The sequence below is a fragment of the Sturnus vulgaris genome, chromosome 2 (genome assembly GCF_052056855.1).
Source record: "Sturnus vulgaris isolate bStuVul1 chromosome 2, bStuVul1.hap1, whole genome shotgun sequence".
Lineage (NCBI taxonomy): Eukaryota > Metazoa > Chordata > Aves > Passeriformes > Sturnidae > Sturnus > Sturnus vulgaris.
Genome location: NC_142244.1, coordinates 29,989,505 through 30,007,755, shown reverse-complemented (window position 1 = coordinate 30,007,755; position 18,251 = coordinate 29,989,505). Strand labels below are relative to the sequence as shown.

General features: G+C 35.8%; 1 protein-coding gene across 9 annotated transcripts in view; it reads right to left on the bottom strand.

Moving 5' to 3' along the window:
* STXBP5L (syntaxin binding protein 5L) overlaps positions 1-18,251 on the bottom strand; it is a 189,081-nt gene that overhangs the window by 66,020 nt on the left and 104,810 nt on the right. For all 9 annotated transcript variants that reach the window (XM_088159032.1, XM_088159037.1, XM_088159033.1 and 6 more), the window contains exons 7-13: positions 11,840-11,923; positions 7,182-7,305; positions 5,578-5,656; positions 5,256-5,410; positions 3,599-3,671; positions 2,228-2,375; positions 574-641 (exon numbers count right to left, since the gene is read on the bottom strand). In XM_088159032.1, coding sequence (XP_088015158.1) covers positions 574-641; positions 2,228-2,375; positions 3,599-3,671; positions 5,256-5,410; positions 5,578-5,656; positions 7,182-7,305; positions 11,840-11,923 — 731 coding nt within the window. The remainder of the gene's footprint in view (positions 1-573; positions 642-2,227; positions 2,376-3,598; positions 3,672-5,255; positions 5,411-5,577; positions 5,657-7,181; positions 7,306-11,839; positions 11,924-18,251) is intronic.

The window sequence follows — 18,251 nt, the reverse complement described above, 5'->3', positions numbered from 1 at the left end:
TGCATCTTAGCTGAATGAATAGTGACTGTTTTACAGCATGATCTCTTAGGAATCCATCAGGACCTGCTCATGGGGCTCCTACTGCAATCTGAGCCTTTCTAGGCCTTTTTGCTCTGTTTCTCTGCTCACAAAGTAAAATTCATGCCAGTGCACCATACCCTCACTAATGCTGAGTATTAAAATGAATTCCCAAATTGTCCCCAGATAGAAAGTCCCCTAAAGGGTAAGGGACAACAGCTATAGAACAACAGCTGTTCTCCTTTTCAAAGCTATTCTCTGTGACCTTCAAGGCCAAAATATTCTCTTGCAACAGATTTTTTTTTTCTAAAGACACCGCCTTCACAAGCATTTTGACTAACACTGGGGCCTCAGATGATCATTCTTAATGGTAGCTCATCCCTGAGTACTAAGTTCTGCTTTCGACAGCAAAAGAGAATTTCTTTGGTGACACTACTCATGTGAAGAGCCAGGAAATGCATATGCAATGAAGTCACAACTCTTATCTTTAGCTAACTCACGATCAAAAGGAGTAGATACAAACACTTTAAAAGTACCAATCCTCAGTTTTCTCACCCTGTAATAATTATTTCAGGATATGTCTGAGCTCCAAGGTTCCATGCTCCACCGCTGATAGGCCACTCCTAAAGAAATGAAAGTACAGAGATCACAACTTACTCTGATGAACCTTGCTTGGTTAATTTTAAATTCAGGAGTAGACAACATCTTCCCCCCAAAAAGCAATACCACTAGCAAAAGAACAAAAATTTGTATAATTCAAGGCTTCTACAGCTTATTAACATATTTGTGTCATCAGTTCCAGCTTTGGAAACTTAATAACACTTTTATATTATCAACTAATGTTCTATGCTTTTAAAATATTTCTGCACAACTAACATTCACCAACCTAAAGCAGGAATGAGAAGGAGGAGTAACAAACAATTCTGCTGGTCTTTTGAGATGGCTTTTCTCCTGGAGATTCTACAGAACACTCAATAGATCGAGAATTTATTTTGAATACAAAGACCACTGAAGAAGCTGTCCCAGAAACAAGTGTCAGAGCATGATGCCATGAGATAAGAGAATGCAACCTTTACAGAATGTTTAGATCATCATCTCTTCCTTGCCTTTTGTTTACTGATAGCAAGACTCCCATTCTCTTGGTCTAGAATGCCACCCTGTGCCTAAAAAGCCCTGACATGTATGGATACAGGATACAGGATGTAGAGGGCGACATATGTGCAGTGGGTCAAGGATGCGTGCAGAGTATGAGTGGGTGGAGAAAAACTGGGAGCAAAAGCTGTTTGTGTGGATACATGGACTGGATGTTTGTGGGTACAGAAATGGATGTCTGGCACATGAGTGAGTACCTGCCTTCAGAGTGTGCATTTGTATATGCACAAACAAAGCAAGGGGACAAGAGAGGATGCAGGAAATACAGGAAGGTGAAAAGTGTATGAGGTAAGGGTAGATTCAAATAGGAGAAATGAAAATATTTTCTGAAGTACTTTTGTGAACCAAGATGCAAAAGAAGTAGAGAAGGCTCACTCTCTGAGTTAATGGGAAAAATCCCAGCTCCAAGGAGAATACTTCTGTTGGTTTGAACAGAAAACTGACAATGTCTGACTTGGTTACTCAGTATTTTTTTCTACTTTTTTATTAAAATGGATTAATTCTAGCCAAAATACAAACCAGTTTAAAGCTTGAAATTTATAAATTAATTGTATTTCTTCTTTTACTTCTGGCAGCTTGTCCTGTTTCTGCAGCATTAAGGTAAGACTTTGGTAGCTCAATAAAATTATTTATTATTATTATTATTATTATTATTCCTATTTAATAACAAATCTCACAGACTTTGTCAATACTCACTAAACGTCTTCTGGTTAAGTCTTTCAGTTATAATGCTTTCACTTTTTTCTTTGCTAGAGAGAATCTATGCATACAAATTTGAATTGTACACTGATGGCTCTCCTTTAACACAATCTGATCTGGAATAATTCTAGCATCTTAATGATTAAGTCCTATCTAATGGTAATTAATGGTTCTGTTTAAGTGGTCATGTTTCTGAGGGATAAATACTGGACTGTAATCACGCTGCTAAGATGCTGGTTGGAATAAACTTAGAGTGATTATTAAGGGCGTAAAACAAAAATAATCTGGTAAGATGTTACAAAAACATAGGTTACACATCTCTTCCTTTGCTTAAAAAAAGAATATTGGTTTTGTTTACCTTATTGCTGTATCCTTGCTTCTTATGTTTTGCTCCTACAGAATAGAGTACAGGGATCAAATCTGGAGGACAGTCCGCAAAATATTCTGTGCAGGTAACGGGTGACTCATGAATGTCAATAGGATATGGATTTTCAAAGATTGGAAAACTAGTTAAGAAAGACAATTTATTAGAAGCACTGTGACACACTGAGCCATAGAATAAAACATATTCTTATATTAAAATATATAACAAAATCTAAGTAAAATCACTACTAATTAAATATATTTATTTATTCAAACTTAAATATTGTTTTTAATATCAGTAATAATGTGTAGTTACTCAAATAAAGACATAAAAATTCACCTGCTTTAACAGGAATCCTCTTGTTACACAAAGGGGTATCTTTATGAATGACTAAGAACTAATTTTCTTCTGGCATCTCAAAATCTTATTTATACAGAAGTGACATATTTTCCAGAAGTTTCAGGTTCATGGATATGATATATACTATGATTTTACAACTGTGGATTTTATATTGAACATCTTAGCTTATTGGATTGGTAGAGTTCTGATTATACAATGAAAAATTGCCATAGCAAATGAGTAGATCTCAGTTTATTTTTCACTTCCATCAGTTTGAACAGCCTGATAGGGAGGAAAACCTCACTTTGGGCACATTACACAATATTATTCACAATTGAAAAATACAGGAAATTGGGTTCTGATTTCAGTTATGTACATTTTACACTGCTGAGATGATCTGAATTATTCTTTAAAGTAAGTGAGATCTGAATATGATTCACTTAACATTTTCCAGTACATTGACAGCAAAATCTGTTCCTTCACTGTACACCAGTCTGAATGTGGATGTCCATTACTGGCAGTGTTGGAGGCAGAACAAAATAAATAAGAATTGGATTATGCTTTACATGGTGTAAAGTTCCTCTTTGGTAGGAACGTTGATTTTTATATTAAAAAAATTCTTTGTCATTTAAACCACCAACTGGATCATGAAGTAATTCTGTAGATCCATATAAAACAATTCCATTATTTACTAAGATACTGAGGCTAGACACACATAAAAGTAGTAGTTGTATCTTATTTCCAAGTTACATATGTGTTCAAATATTATTTAACTCTGGTGTTGAATGAATGTCTGAGGGCTGTGCTGAACGGACTGCAGATTTTGATTTATTCCAAAGTTTAGGAACAAATATTACCACAAGTTCCTGTTCATTAGATGAACTTAGCTCTTAAAGTGGAAGTAAGTATTTAGCAGGAGTGCATCCAAGAGTGAATGATTTTGGATAGCTAAACGATTTGGAATTTTATGGTAATTTACTGGACAGTTAAACACACAAATAACTTCATATAAAACTTCATACTTACTTGCTTTGTGTCAGGTCAACGACAATGAGATCTTTTTCCAAAAGCACAACTACAGCATAGGGTTCTTGAAATTCTGTAAGCAAGGAATCAAGTATAAAAGACATAGAGTTCTCTTCTCAGCCATTTTAAGCAAGCAAGCAATATTTATGTTCTTTAAAATTTCACATTATATTAGAAGTTTTGAGGTATAAATCCTAGACATATGCACAAACCAGACATAGCTGGAAACTAAGGCCAGAGAGAAAGTAAGAAATTACTTTTGGATAGTACTGTTGACAAACATACAAAGCAGAAGAAGAATTGGTGTATTATAGCCGGCCAGCATGATGCTATGTTGAAAGTAAACAAGTAGAATATGAATAAGTTGTGTGTATCATTGCATTATTGAATCCAATTGTGAGATAGAAAACGTATTTTTGCTGTCCAAAAGAAACATTTCTACTGTGTACAATTGCTCTTCAGAAATAGATTGTGCAGTCCACTTTATGATACACAATGCACCCATTTCTAAGGTGATTCAAGGGGAATATTCTCTAGGAATTCTGTAAATCTGCTGTTTTCAATTCAGGTACTAACATGTCCCTTCCTCCCTCACACTCTTTAGGAGATTATATGGCTTGGTTTTTTATACAATTCTCTTTTTATTTATCAAAACTAAAGAATTAAGATGACAAATAAATGCTTCCCTTGATGCATAGAGTATATTCATTTACATAGGATGTTATTAAAAAATATGAATGTGAAATTATGACTATCTTTTCAACAGCAGCAAATCATTTCAGCACTTGCAAGCTCAGAATAAACTGTTCAGATAGGTGATGTAAAAAGGATGAGTAAATGAGAGCAACTCATTAATCTTCCTTTCAGTCTTGCTATGAATGCACATTATTTGTTGTTGGCTGTTTTAATACTGGGCTAGGAATAACACAAGTTAAACCAAAATGTTTAAATATTGATCTGTGAGCAGGGGAAGATGCTACAAAACCTAACTACTGGGAAGTATTTGACACAGTTAAATGAAGGCCCAAAGCAACTATGATTATGGAAAATTAAATTTTTGCATGACATTGAAGCACATATACACTTCATCTTTTCTAAGTGATTTTAACGTGTATTTGGTTTAGCTATGTATAAAACATCTATTTTACTTTTCTGCTTGAGGTCTTAAAATGCTAAAGTTAGTTCCTTTTTGACTTACAGCTTTTCTTAATTTATTTTCTGGAACTTTATGACAACATATTTCAGAATTTGGCAGCCTCACAGTATGCAGCAAACATAAGACTTTTTAACAGTTCATTTCATGCTGAAGTGTAAGAACTTTTTTGCAGGTAAGTGACAGTTTAATTTTCATAATTTAGTGAGCTGTAAATGATGAAAACTTTCAGAAATACAAGCACCTATCTTCAATTAACAGCAATGTTTTCTCACAGTAGTCCATGGGGTTTAATCCTATAAGTGGAGATGTATGCATGCTTTATTGTCCACTCACTTCTTTCTTCCTACATTGAGAATGCAAACAAGTTCCAGGTACTTTCTGCTATGTAGTTTTCTTGAGATGAAGATATGAGGATGGAAGTCCCTGGGATGGAATTAATGTATGAGGAAAGATCACTTTGTTTTTATTTTCCATAACTGTATTTTCCCCCAATAAACTCACCATTTGGATATGGGGTTTCGCAAAGAGTTAAAAAATCAACTATAGGATGATCCATTTCAAGAACTGTAATTGCTTTCCCATGCATGATTGTTAAACTTGGTCTTCGACAAGGCTTATCATATGACAGTCCACCAGAAAATATCACAAATGGTTCACTGTATTAAAAAAACCAACATAAGTCTACATAGTATATACAAGTTTACATTATAGGTTTAGGTATCTGCAAATAATAATAAATGCCTTTGTAAAAAGAAAGCAGGAAAAGATTCTAAAAGGACTTGAAGTCAGGAATGTAATATTAATTACGGAATTAAATACAAACCTGTTTTTACAGGTCTTGTATTCTACTTTAAGAATTGGTTTACAAGGTTCAGTTTTTTTTCCATCTCTTTGAACTTTTCCTAAGGAAAGAAAGAATATGAAAACCTTTAAAACATGAAACTGAATGATCAAACTAAAAGATATACATTTAAATAACTGTATAAGCAACAAGAAAAGGAACTTTAACGCTACAAAAGAATAGGTGTATTAGCTCCTATTTCCATAAAATACACATTTGCCTAAATTAATTACATTTATTATGTCTTTGTGCTTTTACTGCCACATACATCTAAAGAACCATAGAACACACTTCAAAGACATCTATAAACCATGCAGACTTTGGACTATGACACTTAACTAATAATGAATGAATCAGGCTATTATAAGCGTTTTTTTCTGAACACGTAATAACCATAAAGAGCTTAATTTTTTTCCTAAGCTGTTCTTAAATTGACTTAATTCCTATTGTGACAAAACATTATGTGCTTTTGGAATGTAACTAGTTCTATGATAAAATTAAATTAAGCATACAACTGAAATTAATTATTTCTTGGTTAATTATGGCTCAGTACTTTTTTTCCAATGAGAGAAAAGTCACTTGTAAACTAAAAAAAATAGCCATTTTGGGTTTGTTGCTTTGGAAAGTCTATGCTTGATTTTGACAATAGTGCAGATGGATCTAGACTTTTCTCAGAGGTGCAGAGTGAATTATGGGAGATAAAGGACACAAGTCGTGGGATGGAAAATTCTGGTTAGATATTAACAAAAAAAATTGTGCCACAACGGTCATTAAATACCAAAAGATATTGCCCAAAGTGACTGTGCAATTTTTTGCTGGAAGTGTACAAGTGCCCAGTGTCCTGAGTCTACTCAAAAAATCAGGTCTGTTTTGATCTGATTGTCTGACTGGTTGAGAGTTCTCTTCAGACATTGTACAATTCTATGAGTAAAAATGGTAAAAATGTAGAAGTACGTTAAGAAAATGCTAAATCCTTTTGGGACTACTTAGATTGTGACTTCCTTTTCTTCCTCGCTACCTAGTCAGGTTTCTCAGTAAAGTAATGCATACATTTACAATGGTGTCAATACCTTTTAACCTAATTTGCAGGAAACAATTTTATATAAAGTCCCACCCATAAAAGATACAGCCGTCTCTTACTATGGCTCCTTTAAATTCTTCATTACAGTTCTTTAGGAAGCCTTGTACCATCCCCATGACAAATACCACGGTACCTTGTACAAAGTGCATTAATTTGTTGTGAACGTTGCACATAAAAGACTGTAAGTACAAACTTATAAAAGAAAGAAATGCGAAAATCCAGAGCCTGAAGGTCTCAGAGACCAGGAGTAGACTCTTAAAAGGAATTGAATAAGACATTAGAGTGATATTAATGGGAAAGAGGTATTTATGACACCAATTAAAATAAAAAGTTTGATCTAAATTACTGATTTTACAATAATTTGCGTCTACTTTGCAGATCAAAATATTTATGCAAGAAGCAACATCTGCACTACAGGGAAAAATTAAATAAATATACGTATTAGCAAATGGCATTGAGAGCACTGTATTGCTTCTCAGTTACACATTTTAACTATCAGAAATACCGTGTGGAATTGTGGTCTGGAATGGCCTGTTAGGGCTTTTCAGATTCCATAGGGTCAAGCTGCCATCAGAGTGACTACACATGAACTGTTTCCCTTCATGATGCCAAGCAACAGAATGAATGGCCTACAGAAATGAAAAAAAACAAAACTTGAGACTGGAACGGAATACAGAGTTTACACTAATATTTTCATGTATGACTTCAGATTATATTATTCTAATGGTATACCAACTGTTGGATGGTTCTTGTTAATTTAAAATCCATTACCATCACTTTTTAGCAACAGATGCCTGTAATCCACATTTCATCATAAGGGCTAATGTAAAACAGATAAGAAAGCCTGTACTGAATCAGGCCAAAATTGAAGGAAAAGGGTATTAAGATAAAAGTGTAAGAACAAGAGCCATACAATGCAGTTGTAATATGCCTGATAGCTCTCATGGTAAATTTACAGGTAATTCTGTGTAAAAATCTTTACAGGTAACATACAACACACACAGTCTTCCCCAGAGGAAGTAATACACTGTTCTTGGATAATTTCCACATGCACTCCACATACTTAAGTTGCAGAGCAAGTCCACAGAAATCTGGGATGTCAAAACCAAAATACTAAAGAATCCAGGACTGTTTCATTGATATAGAAAATTACCAAAAAATGATGTAAGATACCTTTGGAACAGATAGTGCATCAGAGAAGAGGAATATGCACTCCTTTGTGCATGCTACAATTACTACATGATGAACGTCATGTACACCATTCTTAGTATTATGTGCATAATTAGTGGAACTGACTGAAAATATCCATATTTTTATCAAACTATTGGAAAGGAAAAGGGCATAAGTCCTCCGATTTCCCTGATATGTGCTGGAAACTAACAAAAGCCTTATTCTGACAAAGCATTCATTGTATACCACAGTTTCTCACACACTCCCCAAAGAAGCACAAACTCACGGAATTCTGCCTTGAATGCATATCCCTTCCAGAAATGTTCAGTGCTAAATAGCAAAAAACACAATGTAGTTTTATGTAAATGTTAATGAGATCTATTTTTAAATGCAGCTTAATAAATTTCCAGGTTTTTTTTTCAACCCAGGAAATGCTAAGGCCATACACTTAAAATTGCATATAGACATTTGCCTGATTTATTCAAATGACTTAATATCGTGCCTGGATATTCATAAGTCAGCATTGCAGCTGTTCATATTAATTTTGCTTAAATGCTACTGGACACTATTTAAAACTCCCTGTTGGTTTTCCTCTTTTAATCATTATATTGATTGTTATGGTTGGTTATGACCTCATGGTCTGAAGAGGGTATTAGAACAAATCAACCAAAGAGCCATGACCCTTTACCAAAGCTTTATTCAGCTCCTGGGGCTGGACAGCAGAGCCACAGATGAGTCTGCATTAAGATGATCCAGATGTTTCAACAGGAATCTGACATGCCTTATATATGAGTGCTTGATTAATACACTACTAAAATAGTTGTGCCAAAAAGGATGCAAAAAAACAGAACTGAAAAAAATTGAACTCTAGGTATTTATTTTTTGGTGACATAATGGGTATCACTCAAACTTCTACCTTCCAGAGAGGGATTTGGTACACAATTCCTCTTAAATAACCAGAAGAAACCAAACTATAACCGAAATAATAAAAGACAACACAGAAAGATGGTTCATACAGAGTCCAGTGTTGTTGCCCTCATGTAGAATAATCTTAGTTCTGTGGGGAGCATTGCTTCACTCACACTGAAGGCATGTCTATCCTCATCCAAATTAATTCTGACATGAGCTCATTCCTGCTTGCTATCATGCCAAATTTGAATCTGGTTTTGATGTGTTATCATACTTAGAAACATTTCACATGGTTGCAGTCACTGACTGTGACTGAGCAGGAGCTAGTAACTAGCTAAAAAGTGTACCAAGCTGCTTGTTAAAGTGCCTCTCCACAACCAAGTAGCACCTGCCAGCATAAAGCTCCTGTGGAGTGGAGCTGAGGTGGGATGATCCTGGCACAGACAGCTGGCATAGCAGCAACTCAAGCTGACCTGTTAGATTTTGCCACAAAATGGGCAAGAAAAAACAGAAATGCTTTTGGAGGTCTCAGCTGTGAGTCACAAGTACTTCTGAAAGATGGTCCTGAACAAGCCCTGAATTTTCTCTCTGCTAGATTATGTCTAGCATTCTGATCCACTTCTTTAGTATCCACACAAAAAAAGAAGCAGTTATTTGCTCAGAACAGGAGTTCACCATGGTAGGTGACTCGTGAATATTCACACAGTATATGCACATAAAGCATCTCACTTCAGATTGGGTATGTTTCTCCTTCTGCAATACCCATGGTGGTTGCATACACATTCCATCTTCTCTCATATTCAGCATGTACTAAAATTAAGCATGCCTAGCACCATTTCAGTTCCTTCCCAACCAAAAACCTTCTCCACTGAGGGTCTTTTAATACCACTTTTAACCACATTTTGCACAAGAACAATGCTTGCCTCATCTTACTGTTTGAATGCTAAAAATCCTTTGCGTTCATAGTACTGCAGGACCATTACAGCAAGGGCCACATCCGATTTGATACTTCCATAATGGCACGGTGCTAGACAAAGGTAGGGATTTGGCAAATTTGGCAAATGCCTCTGAGAACTCTGCATCTTCATTCTGGGGATGTGCTCCAATAAAAGATGATGACTGCTTCAGACAGCTCTGAATGGAGGCTGACACAAACTTCCAAAGCCTGCACAGGAAGATGGCTGGATTTTGGGTTTGCCAGCTATCAGTAACAACTTGAGAACCATTTGAAAGATCTGTCTTGTTTATGTATTGTCTTTTTATACCACTCGATGGAAATAAACCTTTGAAGGAAATTATAAAAGAGCTTGGAAGGAAAGCCTTTTATAGAAGGCATTGTGTAGGAGCATTTATTGGAAGGCCTCAATGTCACATGTGTACCACCACTGAGAAGATGAAAATCCTAAGGATAGTAAGAAAAGTGAGGGTGAATTAATTTAATTTAGAACTCACGCAAAGAGGCACTTTAGAACTTAATGAAGACACAGAACACTTACAGGAATTTATCTGAGACTTCACAGATATCCTGCAACTGGAACTGTTCTGGCTCAGTCCCAGAACAATACTGAGAAATTGGTCAGATATCGTGGGGCACGGAGGCCTTCCATTAGTCCAGACAGCATGGTGAAGGACAGCAGCAACAATGATTTGTGGACTGTGACTTTTGGTGGTCAGTCCATAAGATGAGATTTAGGTATGATACTTTGGGGTTGCTGCTAAATACCAAGCAGCACATGCAAAACTAGAAGCTAGCACAAGTTACACAAAGTGGAGTAATTACACAGCAAATAACCACTGAATAAGAAAGCATGGGACTGATTAAAAGGCAAAAAATATGTTCCCGAGGACAGTATTGAAAAATGTGGAACAACTAAGTTCTAAATTGTATGAGAAATTTTCAACACCCATCCATTCTGTCCTAAAATGGAAAAAAAGAAAAAAAAGGAACCAGCATTAAGAAGATCCTGCTTCATGTAGTCTCAATCTGAGTACAAGAGATAACAGTGGGTGAACAATATCCCCATTCCCACCCCTCCTGAGAAGACCTGTAAAAGGAAAAAGTTGTTCAGCCTTAAGTAACAGGACAGGTGCAATTTCACAAGTATTTGCACAAGCAGACTGTCGCTGACAAGCAATTTAGTGGCTGTGTCTTGAGGCATAAGTGCTGGCCCGTTCAAACTCTGTCCTTTGAAACATTTGCTGTGTTGATGCTCAGAAACTTAACCTTGAATCTCAGAGTAGTTTTAATGTGTCTCTGATGGCAAGTCTGAAAGGACTCAGGATTCAGGATTCATATGTATTCAGACTGATTTTTAGAGAGGAAATAAATGTGTATACACTCCTTATACATAGCAAGGTGACAAGATGAAGAAGGAAAGAGAACTACAGGAAACCAGTTACTGCCAGGATCCCTTTAAAGAAAATGTCCTTTTTTACCTTCAGTTGTAGTTGCATTCACATTCATCCATGGTGAATTTTAGAGGACTGACAGAACAAAGAATATTCTTCCCTAGGGCTAGTGCTAAAATCACAATAACTAGGAGTATATCTATTTTCCAAGCAGCTTGATTATTGATACAAGAACTGCACTTGTAACACAAGCTGCTTACAAATGACACGAGACAATTGTGTGATAACTATGACAATATAATTTTGAAAACTGTTTAATCAGATCTTAAGTACTAGGCAATATCAACAGATGTACAAGGTAATTTGTCTTCCAATACAATGAATGTTCTAGAAATACCCAGTAAAGATTATTATATAATTCCTATCGTAGCTATATATCAGGTCAGCTCATTGCTACACTCTGTTCAACTGAGGATCCCCACAGAGAAGTTGATGAACTAGTCAGGATCAAGGGGAGGACATTATATGTCACAGTACACTTATGAAAGCATAAAGTATGGAATCAGAACTAGAGATTTCAGTCTTTGATTTCTATGGTCAGTAATTTGCCCAAAAGCATAGCACAAACAGTATTTCCATAACCAGCAATGCCTTTAGATACACATCCATCTGCTTGATAAGACATATGGCAAACTGCTGAAAAATGGCTTTGCTGAATTAATGGAAATTTCTTACCTCATCATAATAAGCTCTCAGATCGGCTCTTTTAGATCGTAAGTCCCAGAACACGATAGTCCCATTTTCATAGCCTATCAATAGCTGGAGGAAGGAAAAAACCACAATTACATGTTCTAATTCAAAAGGTACATATAAATACTGAGTGATATAAAAAGAAATTACAAAGAGATGTGCAAGATTGTAATTTGCCCTACACATAATACCTTGCTTTCAAATTATTTTTCAGTATAAATTACTTCACATTGCTGACAATTTAAGATCTGACATAGAAGAAAAAGGGCTTTAGATACCTTTTCTCCCCTTGCATGATTATGCACCTAGACAGTCTTCTTAATCACATATCTGCAGAAAACCAAAGATTGTAGCATGCCCCTACCAGCTCTTACCTTCCCTGTCCCTTGATGGAGAAAAAAATGTTTGACACCTAAAATACCACTTAAATCAGTTCAAACCAAGAGAGCCACCAGATTAAACTCTCATTCAGCTACTTATATTCCATTTATTTATGATTGCTATTGCTTTAAAACATTCTGAAGAACTCCTCCTGCAGTGTATATTTTGCTTGCTTTTCTAATAATTAAAAATAAATTAACTGATATGTCAATTTTTACTTCTTCTAGAACTGAGATGTCATATCATCATGCACACCAGAGAAATACCAGCCAGGATTTCTGAAAAGATGAAAGAGAAGAAAAACAATGCTCAGGAGAAAAATAAGAATGAATACAATCATTTCTCCTTGTCTTCACTGAAAAGAAGTGAAATACTGATCTGGTACTGTAGAGTTACTATTTGTTTGAACACAATTAATTTCAGATCTTATGGACAATATGATATCTAGCTTATTTAGGTGTCCTGGAAACTGTTTCCCATAGAATTTGTCTTCTTAAGAATCTGTTCTGGACATGATGACTGGAAATGGCTAAACTGGCAGATTCTCATATTTCTGCGATAGAATATTTTATACAACTGGCAATGATAATCAGTTATTCATCATCTGTAAGTTGATATATATATATATAGAATGCAGGCAAGAGTTTACAGTTTCTATACAAAGAATTTGTCCAGAACGATGACAAGATTATCTCTTAGTTGGAGAAACCTTAACAGCATCTTTGCTGCCACTCACTTTAGCTTGCATGAGTCCTAAAAGTGAAATTTGGCTGGGCTGTTAAACAAAACATTGCTTTCTTTCCAAGTTAAGTATAACTGATACATCAATACTGCTACAAAAGAGCCTGAGAATACTCTCAGTTCTACTGGATATGATTCTTTTATTGCCAGGAGAATATTCCTAATGTGGAATCTTCTAGCTAATCTGGAAATGATTTATAGTTAATATACTTAATACCTGAATACGAACAATAAATTATTATGCTCCTGAAGAATTATTCTCCTGAAAAAAATTCAAACTGTCCTGGAAAAATTCCACAATATTTAACATTTTTGCTCTGGATGGCTCCGTATGGGATTTTGCAGCAGAGTCAAAAAAGCACGCAGCTAACTGGATAGCACTTGTGTCAGGATGACATATGGTATTCTAGGATAACAGGCTGCCATTGAGAGAGTGAACAAAGGAGGGTCTTAGTGCAGCTGCTTTCACTGTTGGTATAGCAATCCCAAATGGGAACCATTTGTATATCCAGGAGTTATGATGCTTATAGCAGTTCACTTGTGTAGGTGCAGGCTTGTGCTGTTTGTGCTGCACACAGCACTTGCCTTTTAGGCCTGCATTGTGCTGCACATATTCCTTGGCTACGGGGTAAATTAGCTTCTAATTCTAAAGGACCCTGTAGGCCTCTCCCACTTGGTAAAGGCAAGGACAGCACGTTTTTGCCCTTATCTTAATTTAAGGCAGTATGTCTCATGTTCACATCCTTTTGCTTGACAGTATAAATGGATGGGGCTTAAAAAAAACAAAACCAAAAACTTTTGGGATCTACAAAGACCAAAATGTTGGCAAGCCTCTTCACAGAGGATGGTGCCAAGCCCTTACGGGAGGTTCATGCAATGCTATACAGTTTGGGGTTCCCACCCTCCTTTTTGTATTCAGTCCAATAAATAGTGTTTTAATAAGTTATGGAGTCTGAGTGCCCTCCTTACTGTCATCATAACAAGCACTTGCACCTGTGCATTGCAGATGGGTACCAAACCAGTCGCATTCAGTTGGTATCTACTAATATTCTTTTCACCTCAGCTTTTGTACAAATATATTCAGAAAAGTGAAAAGTATTTAGTATATGGCTCTGTTTTGTAATAAGCCTTCCTCCTTGTGGAAGCAGGCTTGTATTTTGATTTTTATCCCTCTGTTTTGGAAAGATATCATGCTCCAGGTAATTACTAAAAGGTTAAATACTTTTTATCAGAGGCCACATTTCACCTGAAGTATTGCTGAAATGCTTAATGCACAGCTGCACTAAAGGATTGCAAAGTGTGACTTCAGGGAAGAAACTGAAAGGCAAAAAGATTTGCTGCGTAGCCAGAAATCTCTCTTTTTGTTCAGACAGTAGTCATGCTGCTTTAGTACTAGCACTATGGTACAGCACTAAAGTCACAGTTCCAGCTTGGGTGAATGGGGTAAGTCTCATTTCCAGAATATTTATGATTTCCAGGATATTTATGATCCTGACCTGTCTGAACCATAGGAAACTCAAATATTCCCACTCTTCTCAGTCATAGTGACCACTAGGGAGATCTATAAGACAAGCTCTATTTCTGCAATAGAGGTAAAAGGCAAAACATTCATAAATGCAGTTGGAGAGAAAAACCCAGACAAAGAAAAACAGTACCTGGAAACAACTCCAAAGATTTATCTTGCCTTTCGTGGCACCTCATTCAATTACTCATGCTTAATTAGGTTACAAAAAAGCAGAACACAGGACAGAATTTAGAGAGAGAAGTCCTGGCAACATCTTCCTTGTCTAGTGAAGTTGTTTCCCATTTTGCCTGAAATCTTTTTTCATCAAATGCTTTTGATGATGAGAGGAAATTTCTTTTCAACTAAATACAACTAAATACTAAATCAAATCAACTAAATACATCCTAGTACATGCCAGCAAGCCCCCTCCTTGTCCTGGTAACAAAAAACATCTGGAGAAAAAATCCCAAACAAACAAGCCTGCCAAACAGGCTTTTTTTATTAAGATATTATTAAAACTCTGAACTCAGACTCAGAGATAGGAAGTTTAGCCCACCAGCTAATTGTAAATAACATTAAACCTTTTCCTATTAAGCTTTCTCCATTTGCTCAGAAACTGCAGATCATTGCAGTTAATGTCTTTTCCTTTGTCAGCAAGAAAAATTCTGTTTGCCACTTATAAATGTCTGTGCACCTCAGTCTGTCCCTAATGTACACTTATTAATTAATTTGGCAGTTATGCTTCATGAACGTAATAACTTGGTCCCTGAATTGTTCTTCAGTGACACATTTAATACCTTAATTCTCTTTGGTGTCTGTCTTCCAGCCACAGCTTGTTCGAGTAACAAAAGAGACTTATCTCCAAAGCCTGCCTAGATATTTTGCCTGAAGGCCACTCTGGAAAACTTCTGAATTACAGAAGTCTTCTGGAATTGCATTCATTCTCTTGGCACAAGGAACCCAATCACCAGTCAATGAAATAAACTGGAACTTATAGGAATTCAAAGGATCTTAGTGAAAAAGGTGAAGATACTGCCAGTGCACAAACTTCCCTGGCTTTTAAATAGAGCTCTTATGATTGTCCTAGATTTTGAAAGGTCTAACTATGTTTTAGGACTCTCAACTACTCAGTGCTCATAGAGAAATACTTATTTGCTTCAGTAAAAAAGTCCCAGGTCAGTAAACAACTTTGTAATGCCCCAAATAAGGCTATACCACTGGACTCTTGCAAAGTACTTGTAGAGTAGTACTCTTGTAGAGTACAAGAACATCTGTATATTGAGTAATAATTATGGCTGATTTATACCTACTATTTAATTCCTGAAACATATGCAAAGAACACTTTTATCTGCTGCCTATCATGAAGTGATGTGTGGAGTCTGACTTCTGTCACCAATACATTTTGGTGGTCTTTGGTTAACTTGGAGTTGTGGAGATAAGCGAAATACATAGAACTAACATCAAACAGCTCTCTTATCTAAGAACAACTCTGCTAAATAAAAGTCTATCTATGATAGTATCTTGTACTGAAATGGCCAAGAGCAAATACCAAGTAATATGGGAAGAAGAGAAATACTTGTAACACTCTCACATATTCTCTCAGTCTAAGTAATTTTCTCATTCAAGTATAGCCATCTCCTCAACTATACATGTCTCTGTTTAACCTCATCTTTAAGAATCTTTTAAGAGAATTCAGCAAACCTTTTGAGTTACGTTACATTGATTTCTTCTGTGTTAACTTTTCTACTCTTTCTTGTGATCAATAAATTTTCAGCACACACAATAGCATTTGGAAAAAGTGTTACGGGTTCCACCCATTGCACATTTGAAGAAGTACTTAATCGGCTTGTTTGGAATCTGACCTGTCAGCTTCATTTGGTATCCTTTTAGTTTTTGTATCGAAAGAGACTATGAGCTGTTTCCATTCTCTTAATATCAACTGTGATTTTCAAACTTGGAATCACAATCAGGTCTTTTCCATAGTGCATTTTCCTGTCTCACCAAATCGTCTCTCATATAGAAAGCCCTGTTCCTTCTCTGAATTTCTTTTAGCATCATGTTCATTTTAGACATAGAAGGACAAGTATTATACTCAGTATTCAGCAGGCAGGTCAAGAATGCATTTCTTTAATAACCTTGTTTTGTTCTTTATTCTTCTCTGCATAATGCGTAATTTTGATTCTCTTTATTGTTCACTATTGAGCATTGAGCTAACATTTCCATTTAACTATCAAATATCACTCAAAGCTCTTGATACCAAACAGTAATCATCAGCTCACACTGATTGTTTTATATGTAAAGTCAGAAATATTTTGCCCTACATGTATCTCTTCTCATCATTTATGCTGAATATATTTAAAAAGACAGTATTTAACCTGCCATTTTACCACTGAGTTTCTCAGCCTCCCAAAGTCCAGCAAACCAGGCCACATCACAGTTTACTCTACTGTATAGGCTATCTATGACCATGTTGAACAGTGAAAGTCCCAGGAGCTGCTTTTTTCCCCATTTTTTCCTCAATCTGAATAATGATTGATTTATGCTGCATTCTTTCAACTAAAGTTTAATGAGACTTAGTTGAAAAATGTTCTCTACTGTTGATTTTTTTATTTAAAACTCTGTCTTTTGATTTAATGCTTGGATCTTCTCTTACATCTGTGTGTACGTTTTATTGAAATCTTCCTATAAATACTAAAAATTCTACATTCTGCAAAACTGCAAGTATTTTGTTAGCACCAATTCATTCTTTAAACCACTCTCAACCTCGCGATACGAAGTGCCGCATTGGGATGGTTTTAGTATACCTTAAATGTTCTACTACTTCTCCTCATAAATTTTCAAATTTTTTTCATAGGCATCTGTCTGAATTTGCTGTTGTTCTTCAAATGCTAGTACTTTATCAGTGCCCTTATGTCTCCCATGTACCCTTTGAGCACCAAGCACTTCTATTCCCAAGCCAGTTCTCTTTTAACTCCCTTGCCTGGGTCCTTTTCATCTCCTTTCTTTCTGCTGAAAAATATTTTTAGGTTTCTGTTTGGACATAGTGCATGGCATTCCTGTAAAAAATCTTCACTGACAAGATCATTTTTTCTTTTAGTACCCTTTTTTCCTACATTGTGTGCCTTAGGTAGCTCATCAGGAACTTCTGTTGTGGCCAGCAAACAAGAATGATGCTTCATCAATAAACCTTTATTCTCACCAGGTATTTTGCCATAGATAATTAAACTGAATTTCTTGATGGCTTCTTGTTTGAGGCTACAACACTACACTTCATGTTTAATTACTTTATTTGATAGTATTCTAAATGGCTAGACCTATTGTGATTCTTACAGAAAGGCTTAGAGATGCCATCAAAGTTGTTGAGGGGTAGTTCACAACTGCCCCACTTGTGCATAGTTCACCTCGCAATATAGGGAAGTCCAAGGAAAAGTGATACAAATGAAAATCAGATGTAGTCATCTGTGATTTTTCTAGGTACCCAAAATTTCTGCATAATATTCTCCATATCAGTATTGAAAATTCAAACTGCTGCTAGCTTCTAACAACTATTAGCTGTTATGTTAGGCACTGTCAAAGAGATACTCTATTTGGAAGATGCAGTACTTTATAAATACACACTGAAATGCAATTACTAAAAATGATCAAAACCAACGAGAGTTAAATACCCTTTCCACACAGGTAAAATGCTTAAATATCAACAGCAACACGTTAAAAAAACAGCTGTAATAGAACCAAAATTTTGTCAACCATATTTCATCTTTGAAAAGCTGC